General features: G+C 15.1%; 2 protein-coding genes across 2 annotated transcripts, besides 30 other annotated features; one reads left to right on the top strand and one right to left on the bottom strand. All coding sequences in view use genetic code 6, as the record gives it.

Annotated features, from left to right (window-relative positions):
- Positions 1-112: 112 nt before the first annotated feature.
- Positions 113-148: a microsatellite.
- A 32-nt stretch (positions 149-180) lies between these two features.
- Positions 181-245: a microsatellite.
- Positions 196-260: a microsatellite.
- Positions 261-858: 598 nt separating this feature from the next.
- Positions 859-934: a microsatellite.
- A 365-nt stretch (positions 935-1,299) lies between these two features.
- Positions 1,300-1,441: a microsatellite.
- A 7-nt stretch (positions 1,442-1,448) lies between these two features.
- Positions 1,449-3,408, bottom strand: IMG5_176340 (hypothetical protein; the record flags this gene model as incomplete). Its single annotated transcript, XM_004027698.1, has 6 exons — positions 1,449-1,642; positions 1,726-2,146; positions 2,218-2,382; positions 2,436-2,708; positions 2,747-3,097; positions 3,157-3,408. Coding segments are annotated over 6 exons (1,656 nt in total), but the record flags the coding sequence as incomplete, so codon positions are not given.
- Positions 2,153-2,207: a microsatellite.
- Positions 2,811-2,903: a microsatellite.
- Positions 2,816-2,901: a microsatellite.
- Positions 2,816-2,912: a microsatellite.
- Positions 2,821-2,914: a microsatellite.
- Positions 3,409-3,422: 14 nt separating the features above from the next.
- Positions 3,423-3,478: a microsatellite.
- Positions 3,479-3,528: 50 nt separating this feature from the next.
- Positions 3,529-3,606: a microsatellite.
- Positions 3,607-4,024: 418 nt separating this feature from the next.
- Positions 4,025-4,081: a microsatellite.
- Positions 4,082-4,269: 188 nt separating this feature from the next.
- Positions 4,270-4,308: a microsatellite.
- A 32-nt stretch (positions 4,309-4,340) lies between these two features.
- Positions 4,341-4,376: a microsatellite.
- Positions 4,377-4,385: 9 nt separating this feature from the next.
- Positions 4,386-4,432: a microsatellite.
- A 6-nt stretch (positions 4,433-4,438) lies between these two features.
- Positions 4,439-4,484: a microsatellite.
- A 597-nt stretch (positions 4,485-5,081) lies between these two features.
- Positions 5,082-5,182: a microsatellite.
- A 372-nt stretch (positions 5,183-5,554) lies between these two features.
- Positions 5,555-5,607: a microsatellite.
- Positions 5,608-5,837: 230 nt separating this feature from the next.
- IMG5_176330 (leucine rich repeat protein) lies at positions 5,838-10,937 on the top strand (the record flags this gene model as incomplete). Its single annotated transcript, XM_004027697.1, has 12 exons — positions 5,838-6,166; positions 6,219-6,814; positions 6,939-7,092; positions 7,135-7,240; positions 7,294-7,560; positions 7,652-7,907; positions 8,126-8,439; positions 8,517-9,084; positions 10,067-10,089; positions 10,134-10,221; positions 10,270-10,496; positions 10,890-10,937. The coding sequence occupies 12 exons, from the start codon at positions 5,838-5,840 to the stop codon at positions 10,935-10,937; spliced, it is 2,976 nt and encodes a 991-aa protein (XP_004027746.1).
- Positions 6,823-6,922: a microsatellite.
- Positions 7,245-7,285: a microsatellite.
- Positions 7,575-7,639: a microsatellite.
- Positions 7,929-7,967: a microsatellite.
- Positions 8,003-8,078: a microsatellite.
- Positions 8,032-8,078: a microsatellite.
- Positions 8,059-8,116: a microsatellite.
- Positions 9,094-9,149: a microsatellite.
- Positions 9,678-9,774: a microsatellite.
- Positions 10,091-10,126: a microsatellite.
- Positions 10,226-10,268: a microsatellite.
- Positions 10,938-11,386: the final 449 nt, after the last annotated feature.

The raw sequence follows: 11,386 nt of genomic DNA, 5'->3' as shown, positions 1-11,386 counted from the left end.
TATAAAAATAATATATATAATATATAAAAATATATAAATTTAATTTTATAAATTAATATGTTTAAAAATAATTACAAAAATATAATAATTAATTAAATATTTAATATTAAAAATTTTTATTTATTTATTTTTATTTTATTTTATTTTTTTCTTATATCTTTCTATCTAGAATTCTTTTAAACATTTTAATAATATTTTTTATTAAATATACATATTTATAATATTTTTTAATAAATATACATTTTTTTTTATTTTCAATATTTAAATTTTAGAAATATCTATTTATATTTTATATAATTTTAAGAGTAGTAGTTATGTATTTATTTATAACGATCATAACGAATATATCAATTTTTTAAATCCTTTCTAAAGATTTTAAAAATAATTTTTTTTCTTTTTAATTAATTAATTTAATATTAACACACTAATATATTTATTTCTCAATAATTTTAATCGATTTATATAAAAAAATATCTATAAATATTAATTGTTAATAAAAGTTTTTTTTTTAATTTTATAAAATTTATTGTATAATATGAAGATCATATAATAAGTAAATTTATATTTAGTTAATTTTATTGCATAAAATTATATATATATATATTTTTATTTATTTAAGAAATACTATAATATTTTTTTATTTAATATCCGAATTTTTTATAATATATAATAAATTTTTTCTTCTGTTCTATATTTAATTAATTAATATTAAATATTTTTTTAAAAAAATTTTCTATTTTATTTATAAATATAATAAAAATGTTTTATATTAATAAAATAAATTAAATATCTTTACATATAAAATTAATAATAAAAAAAATATTTAAAAATTATATATAACATTAATAAACTGAATTAATATCAAAATAATAAATTTATTTATATATATATAAAATTAATAATTTCATATTAATATATTAAATATTATATAAATAATATGATTCCATCTATTAATTAAAAATATCAACATCCGATTTCTTATAATAAATCAAAAACATTATCTTCTTAATCTATAGATTCAAAACTAGAAAATGAATATCTTGCTTTGTCATTCAATTCAATATCACTTTATCTTTCAATTATATTAGATTTATTTAAATGTTATCTCATAAATTCTCTTATCTTAGAAGAAATAATAATAAATTATTTTGTTTTATAAAAAATTGATTTACATCTATATATAAATCTTCTCTTTATTATCTTAATTATAAAAATTTTTATTTATTAGTAAAAAAAAGAAATTTAGATTATAAAGTTCTTAAATTTCTAGTTAAAGAATCAGCTGATTTCAACATAACTTATAATATATATATAATAAAGATATATATATATATATATATATATATATATATATATATATATTATTTTTATAATTAAAATAAAATAAATAATTAATTAATATCTATATTTATTTATATATATATATATATATATATATATAAAAATACTAAAAGCATAAAAAGGATATAGCATGAAAAATAAAATAGTATAATATTTAACATTTTTTTATTTTTTATTAATTTGCATTTATGTCTTATAATATAATTAAAAACAAATGTATACAATAAATTAGACATTGGTAAAATTACAAAAGCAGATAATACTTTATATGAAGCAACTACGTCTTTTCCTAAAACTTTTACTTTAGAATTATTTTTACACTAAAAAATATAAATATTTATATAAATATATATATATTATATTTTTATTCATATTTTATTATACATATACATATTTATTTTAATACTTTTATTCTTTCTTTTTCAGATAAATATCTCATTAATAACGCAATAGGACTATTTAATATAAGAGCCGGTAAAGAAAATCCTAAAGAAAGTAAAGTTTTTATAAATGAAATAAAGAAAGACGCGAAATCAACTTTAAATTTCTATGAAAATGTTTTCACTTAATAATCAGAAGTTCCTAAACTTTTTAGCATAGAGTCATATTTAATTATTTTCTCTAGTATATTTTTTGCTTGCTAAGATTCTATTCTACAAGTGTAAGCTTAAGCAAATGTTCTATTTAGTCGAAGTTTTTCTTTTGGACTTATATTTTTCGCGTCATGTAAATATATATTTCGTGCAATATATATAGCATTTAATTCTTTATATGAAGGCATTTATATAGTAGTTTCTCTAAGTCTCTTTATTATATATATGTATATATATAAATATATATATATATATATATATATATATATATATTTATGAATACAGTTTATATTTCCTTTAATAGTTTGGAAATTGCATTTTTTTTGTTTTTTTAGTACATTTCTACTAATTCTACAGGAATATTATAAACTTATCCAAATTCAATTATAACTTTAGATCTAAATCTATGTCCTCTAAAATAATTTATACCACATGGTAATATTTTAACCTATAAAATAGTTAATTAAAGGAGTTTAATTATAAAAAATAAAATTAATTCACTTTCATATTATATTTTGCCATTGCACCTAAAGCCATAATACAAACCCCTGCTTTTAATGGTAATAGATCTGTCCTATCATGACTACCTCCTTCTGGAAAAATTCCAATACATTTTTTTTAATGTAAAGCTTCCCAAACCTTTTCATAAACTTGAGAATAGTCCATTTTTGGGATGATTTTATAATCTTAATTTTAGAAAAAATCAGCAAAATATTAATCCGAAATAACCAATTCTTTTTCAGAAATAATTTATTTTACGTTTAATTTAATATCCTTTATTTTTTAAGTTTATTTTATTTTAAAAAATAAACCTTTATAACAATTGTACTACCAATTTCAATTTATTATATAAAGTAAGTGTCTAAGCCCTAAAAATATAGATATGTATTTATATTTCTATATATATATATATATATATATGTATTTATTTTTGTATATGTATTTATATTTTTATATATATTTATATATCTATTATATTTTTTAACTATTATTTTCCCTTCCCCTATATATGATATTTTCCCCTTTCCTTTTATTGTTAAATCTTCGGCTCTTTTTACTGGAATTCCCCCTAATGCACGTGCAAAATGTCCTATTATGGGCCTTTACATGGACTTATCAGCTACAATAAATTTAATATGTCTATTTAACTAACTAACTAATAACTTTTTTGTTAAGTTTTATTTTTAATATATGAGTTTATATTTTTTTTGTTTATGTATACTAGTCCGTCCATGAATTAATTATTATGATTACTACATATTATTAATGGTTCATTCTATTTTTTGTTTTATATTAAAGATAATTTTGTAATTTATTTTACTTGAGGGACATTATTAAAACCTATTAATTAAATTTCTCTAAAAAAAGATTGCGTAACCAACCTTTTTGTATATGTTATTTTTGGTTTTTTTTTATTTTAATTTTACTTTGATAATTAATTTATACAACTATAAGATAAACTTTATGTATCCATTTATCTTTTATATTAATATATATGAAAAATATATATAATAAGAAAATATTTATAAAAAATTTATATAAAATTTTCTATATTAAAAAAAAATTAAAATATTTATAAATTATATTCATTTAGATATAAATATATAAATATAAATGTATTTATATAATATAAAATATATAAATATATATATATATATATATATATATATATCTTTTTATATATTAAAAAAATATTTATTTTGGAATTTTGTTGATTTATATTTAGATAAATTTAAAATCTTTTTTTTTTATTTAGTTCTGATATTTTTTAGCAATACTTTTTTTTTTTTTGTTAGACTATTTTATTTACCATTTTCATCTTAGTTTTTGTTAAAATTTTAAAATTTTATTCCTTTTACTTATCTATTTTTTTTTTTTAAATTTAAATATAATTATTATTTTAGGGTTTTATCTTTTAATCTTTTATAATCTGATTTAAAAAATTTTTTAATTTATATAATAAAAACTCATTTAAGTTTATGTTTCAGTAAGTCATGAATATATAAAAATGAGTGATAAGAAATTTTTGTTTAAATTTATTTTAATATTTATATATATATTTTTGTTTTTATGAATATTTTAAGAGTTATTTATTTTAATTATTATTATTAATAAATTTAAATTATAAATTATTAATTATTATTATTTTAATAAAAAAAAAAACTAATTTCAAATTTATAACAATTATAATATTATATAAAATAAAAGTTTTTTTTATTTTAAAATTTACAATTTTTTAACAGACATTTAATTAAGAAAAATTTATTGTTAAAAAAATTTTAAAAATATACTAATGCTTTAAATTATTATATTTTTTCTTATAATTTTAATAATTTAAATAATATCAATAAAATATAAATAATATAAAAAAATAAAAAAAAAAAAATTAATAATTAAAATAAAAAAATATATATATATATATATATATATATATATATATATTTATTAAAAATATAATATTTATTTTATTTTAATATTTATATTTTTATATAATATTTTTAAAATATTTCAATTTTAATAATTTTTATTTAATTTAATACATTATTTATTATTATTTATTTTTTAAGTTCTTTTTTTTAATAAATTTTTTACTAACATATATTATTAAAAATTTATTATTTCTGTTATCTATATCATTTAAATATTATTTATAAATTAAGTTAATAATTCTTAAAAAAATAAAAAAAATATATATAAATGAATATAATAACAAATGTCATTTATATATTTTTACTTTCAATATTTTATTCTATTTTAAGTATTAATTTTTTTAATAAAAACACAAAAATATTCAATAAATAGGTGTTTTTGGATAATTATTAGAAGAATAACTTCCTGTATTTTCGCCTTTTCAAATTTACGAATTAGAAGGAAAATCTATTTGTAATGAATCTTCAATAAATGATATAATATCATTGTAAAAACCTAAAGATAATTATGTTTTTGTAAGTTTATAATATTGCGGTATAATGCTCATTGATGTAAAAGAGCCTTAATAATCAATTATAGTATATTATAAAGAAATAAGTCCCAATTAAAAAATAATGAAAATTAGGCTTTCGCATTAATAAAATTATTTATGGGTAAAAAAACATACTAAAAAAAAAAACTCCCCCCCCCGCAATTATAAATAATTTATTTTTGAACTATATATAAATAAATATATATATATATATATATATATTTATATATAATTTATAAAAATATATATATATATATATATATATATATATATATATATTTATATACAAAAATATTTATATTAAAATTTTTTTTTTGTTAATAGATAGTAAATTAATAAAAAAACATAAATTTATTAGATATATCAAATATAAATAAGCCTATATTAATAAAAACATTTAATTTTGAAATAAATTTAATAAACCTATAATTATCTCAAAACGAATAATTTGTTTTCCTTTAAGGATCTAATGTAGTTTAAATATATAGTTTAGACATAAATATTATTTAAATGACTTTTGACCAAGAATTAAAAACAGAGGCCGAAGTATATTAAATATTATTTGATAAGGATTAAAAATACGCTTTTTTAGCAAATGATTTTAAAGGGATTTAAGTATATAAAGTGAATTATGATTAATAGAAAAATAAAGTGATTTTATATATATATATATATATATATATATATATATATATATATATATATATATATTTTTTTATTTTTTTTATTTTTTTAAGTATATATTTTAATATTAATGTTAAAGAAATCATTGGGCAATAACTTTGTAATTAATTTTAATATAAAATAAATATATATATGCTTTAGAATAATAATAAGGACTTTATTTAATTAATATATAATCTCTTTTATAATCTGGAGTATGTACAAACGAAAATTTTAAATATGATTATTATTATAATTTAAACTCATTTTCTTAAGTAATGGATATATCAAAAGACGAAAAATTCCTTTTTGTTGGATTAAGGTCTATAGGAGTTAATATATATGATATAAGATAAGTTGATAATCTTATTTTATTCGAAACTTTACCTTAGACTGGTTTAGCGATTAATTTGAAATTAAATTAAGATGAAAATTTGATATTTTTTAGTGATTCTTTTAATTTTATGGTATTCTAAAGATCAATTCCTAATTTTAATTCCGATAAACCAAATTTATTAAACTTTGTCTAAAATAATTTATTCAATGACCATATGGGAGATGATAAATGGACATGGAGATGTGATTATAAAAACTATAAATTATATACGTAAAAAAAATAAAAATAAAAAAAAATATATATATATATATATATATAAAAGAGCATCATCATCTAATGGTACTATATGTTTTGATACAAATGTTTAAGGAAATTCGTTAAAAATCCTTTCTTTAATAAATTAAGTTGGTATAGAAGATAGTAATATTACAGATAGTGTATTTGTTATGAATTAATAATATGTTTTAGGAGGAATATCTTCAGGGGGTTTAAGTATAATAAGTTATGAAGAAGGCTATAATAAACCTAAGGTAATAAATCAAAGTTAATATGGATTTACTGATAATGATTCTGATTCAATTTTTTTAAATGAAAATTAAACTTTGGCTGTTATAGGCAATGGAAATAGAGGTGTTACTTTTTTAAATATTAATAATCTTATGGACATTTAATTAATATCGAATTTCTAGCCTTCAGAATACGGAATTATAGGTACTTGTGAAGATGCTTTATTTACAAAAGATTTAAATTTTGCATTTGCAACAATTAGAAATTATGGAGTTATAGCTTTAGATATTAAAAATATGAAAAAACCTTTATTAATAAATAAATTATATACAAGAGGAGGGGAAGGATTGGCAATATTAAAAAATTAAAGAAATTTGATTATAACCGATGGGTTTAACGGATTAACTTCGGGTTATAAAATATATATATATATATATATATTTATATATATATATATATATATATATATATATATTATATATATTAAATATATATATATATATATTTATATATTTATATTTTTTCATAACTAAAGTTGATATAAGTAATCCATTTAGTATGGTAATTTTACATACTTTAAAATTAAATGGATGGACTTTACATTTGAGAATTATTTAAAATGATTAATATGCATTGGTTACTTAAACTGAAAATGGGTAATTGTATTTGGTAGACATAAGAGATTTATAGTAAATATAAATATTTATTTAAATATATACTTATATAATTAGAAATATGTAAATTTTACAATAATTTTAATATTACAAAGATAATACAGCATATGATATTTGCTTAAATGAAGATTTATCAAAAGGATTTTTAATGACTAAAAAAGGAGTAATTTTTTATATATTTTTTTTTATATAATTTTTTTATATATATATTATCAGATAGTTATTATGAATTTAAAAAATAATATTATAATACATACGGAAATTATGTTAGTTTAGCATGATTCTTTTGGATAAGTATATAAAACTAAATTAGATAAGGGAACAATTTTAAAAATAGGAGAATAGATAGAATTACATAATGTCTTTATTTATTCCAAAAGGAAAATTATATTCAAAAAAGCTTATTATTATAATAATTTATAATTAAATGAATTACCAGACTGGATTAATTTTGATTTACAAACTGGGATAGTTTAAATATAAGTAAATTTTAATGTTATATATATATATATATATATATATATATATATATATATATATATATATATATATATATATATATTTCATAAATTAGATTTAAAAAGAAGCCCTGAAAAAAAACAAATAAAATATCTATGCATAAACTTAAAAATAAATTATTTTGTTAGCTTATGAAGAAGTTTAAAGTGAAGATTTTATAAATAAAGAATTAAATATAGATATAAATAAAGCAAATGATATATTTAACAATTTGTTTGAATTAGGAATTATTAATATTATAAATATTATCACTGATAAATTTAATACAGAAATAAAATTTAGAATCGAAGGCTAATAATAATCTTAAAAAAGTAATATATGTATATATATATATATTAAAATAAAAATATAAAAATAAAAAAAAAAAATAATCTTTATATATATATTAACAAATAGATAAAAAAAAATATATACATATATATGTATATAAATATATATATATATATATATAGAAATTATATATATATATTTATTATTTATATTTTTATCTCTATCTATATTTTTATTTATATATATTTTTTATTAAAAGTTATAAAATATATTGAATTTATTTTAAAAAGTAAAATAAATTATTATCCTATTGAAATTAATATAGATAGTTCTCTTAGATTCGATTTTAAAAATAAATAAAGATAAATTATTACTAATTAAGATACATTAATTATTTATTTAGAAATAAATGAAGATGATGGTAAATTTCAAGATATTAAATATTAAGGTGTTTTAGTTTCTTTATCTTATAAATAAAATCAAATTAAAATTGAAGGAGATACTAATTCTATTCTAAATCTTTTAACTAGAGGAATCAAATTAGCTATTAAGAAACCTATTGATGATATAAAAGTAAAACAATAATTAATTATAATATAATAAAATATCAAATATATTTATATATAAATACTTATTTAAAATAAAAAAAGATTTAAATAAAAGTAATAGATTATATAAATTATGATATAGAAACAGTTGAAAGATTATAAGACTTACAATTTATAAATTTAAACTAGCCTGTAAGACTAAACCCTGAATTAAATTTATAATAGTCATTTAATAAATAATATAATGAAGGCAAAATATATATATTAGAATAATTCTCTTTCTAAATAGGAAATACTATTTTTATTGATAAAGATAATGATTAACTTACATTTTCAGCCAAAATATATATAGATAATAAATTATATGATATTCCAGTTGATTTCTGGCTTTAATTTTAGCCAAACGAAAGAAAGTTTGTAGGATAACCAAGTTTATAAGAATATAATTAAATAATAAAATTATTAATTATTTCTACTGATGGATATACTGAAGCTTCCGATTATTTATAAATTATAGTTTCTAAAATACCATTTACTTATATTATCACAATGGCAGTTTAAATTTTAGGACCTATTGTGGGAGTTTTCGGACTATGGAAATATAGATTTATAATATATAATATAATGTATAGAAAAAACTTTTTTTATTCTGATGAAATTGCCTATGAAGGTAATAATTTATATATATATATATATATATATATATATATATATATATATATATATATATATATACATTTTATATATTAAATATTTTATATTTATTTATTTATTAAATTTTTTTCTTAATTAAGGTTAAGCATTTTATAAATAAATAACTTTAATGGATTGTCATTTAATAGATTCATACAAATTATGGGGATTATATAAAAATAAATTTAAAGATTAATTAATATTATAAGAGATTGAAGAATACAAAAAACAACAATAATATCAGTAATAGTAAGTATTAGCTGAACATTAGACTATGAGATAGAGTAAATTATTAAAAAATAATATGGTTTAAAAGAAAATGAATAATGTAGTTAAGAATTTGACTAATTCTTCTATTGATAAATAAAATTTAAATAAAGTATAATAAAAACTTTAATATATATTGGAAAACGGATAAATAAATTATTAAGCTTTTATTAATATTATTTTAAATGAAGAAAACAATAAAGAAAAACCAAATATTTAAATGGATTAAAAAAAAGCTTTGACATAATAATAATCAAGATAATATAATTCTTTATGTGGTAATTATTTGTTAAAAATATATTGATATATATATAAATATATATATATAAATTTATATATATATATATATATATATATATATATATAATATTTTATATATATATATATATTATTTATATATTTTAATGAAGGAGCTATTACAATGCATTTTTTATTACTTGATAAAAATACTTTTAGAATCATAGAGTTTTTAAAATAGGCTGCTTTAGTAAAATACAAAGAAATAGATTGGTATAAAGAATATGTGAATATAGAAAGTGATTTAAATAATTTAATTAATTAACCTTTTCCTAAAATTATTATAAAACATGATGTCGTTAATATCAATTTATAAGAAATTTTAATTAAATTAAATTAAGATCAAAGAAAATTAATCTATTATAATTTAATTTATTAATCAATTATTTATATAGCCTATGGATTTACTCCTGAAAAAGTAAATAATAAAATAATAAATATTAAAATAAAAATATAATATAGTTAGGAATAATAAATAAAAACAAAGGTGAATGTATACATGAATCTTATAATAATATATAATAAGTTCGTTTTTATACTAAACAATAATGTTAATATATATATATATATATATATATATATATATATATATATATAGAAACATCAAATAGTCTTATCAATAAAATACACAGATTTTTAGGATCTGATTACTAATAAATAGGACTTTCGAATAATTAAAAAATACCAGCATGGTTTAAATCTATAGAGTTATTACATGGAGTTTTATTATTTATAGGGCTGCCTTAAAGAAAGGATATTGGTGAGATTTTAGTTCGTATTTTTAATGAAGATGGATATATTTTGAGATAATTTCTAATTGTTGTTGTACTTAATTAAAATATGTAAAATTAGGAGAAAATAGATCATGAATTACAAGATAATATTAATAAAATAACTGTTTAGAAATTAAAAGATGATGATCCTTTAAAAAATGTCTAAATACAAAACAATTAAATTAATGAAGACATATAAATTTAGATAGATTTTGACTTTTAAAATGATTTTATTTAACAAGATTTTACTTAAGTTAATAATCAAATAAATTTAACCGGTATTTAAAGGAATTTAAATGATATTGAAATTACAGATTAAAGAAATTAAATTTAATCATAATTTCTTTTTTCGAAAAAAGTTGATTAAGATAACATGTATGAACTTTATTTTAGTTTTTTTTCAAAATTATATTATTATTATTATTATTATTTTTAATATTAAAAGGTCATTTTCTAATTTAAATTTTTAAAATAATTATTAGAGTATTCATGAAAATTGAATATGTAAAATGGAAAATATAAATAATAAAATTATATTTAAAAATATAAAATTTAGATTGTACTTTTTTATAAATATTACTTTTCTAAATATTATAAAATATTTATATATATATATATAAATTCATATTTATTTTATTAATTCTAATTAATTTTTTTCTCATTTTTTTTAATTTTTCGTTTATAAAAATGAACTTCAATTATCCTCAAGTAAAAGCAATTTTTTAATGAATGTTTGTTCTGTTAAATTTTAAGCTTATTTTTGTTCTAATAAAATTTAAACTTATATTTAATTTTTAATCATTTTTAAAGTCTCGTAAATAGATTATTTGAGTATATCGAAATTAGGTACTATAAAATACCTAGGAGGATTTATATTTGAAGTTGAAATTCCTCTTTTATCAAATTATCCAGTAAACAAATAAGAATCGATTTTTTTTTCCT

Source organism: Ichthyophthirius multifiliis (genome assembly GCF_000220395.1).
Source record: "Ichthyophthirius multifiliis unplaced genomic scaffold scaff_1120509251288, whole genome shotgun sequence".
Classification (NCBI taxonomy): Eukaryota; Ciliophora; class Oligohymenophorea; order Hymenostomatida; genus Ichthyophthirius; species Ichthyophthirius multifiliis.
This window is presented reverse-complemented; position numbering and strand designations above follow the sequence as displayed.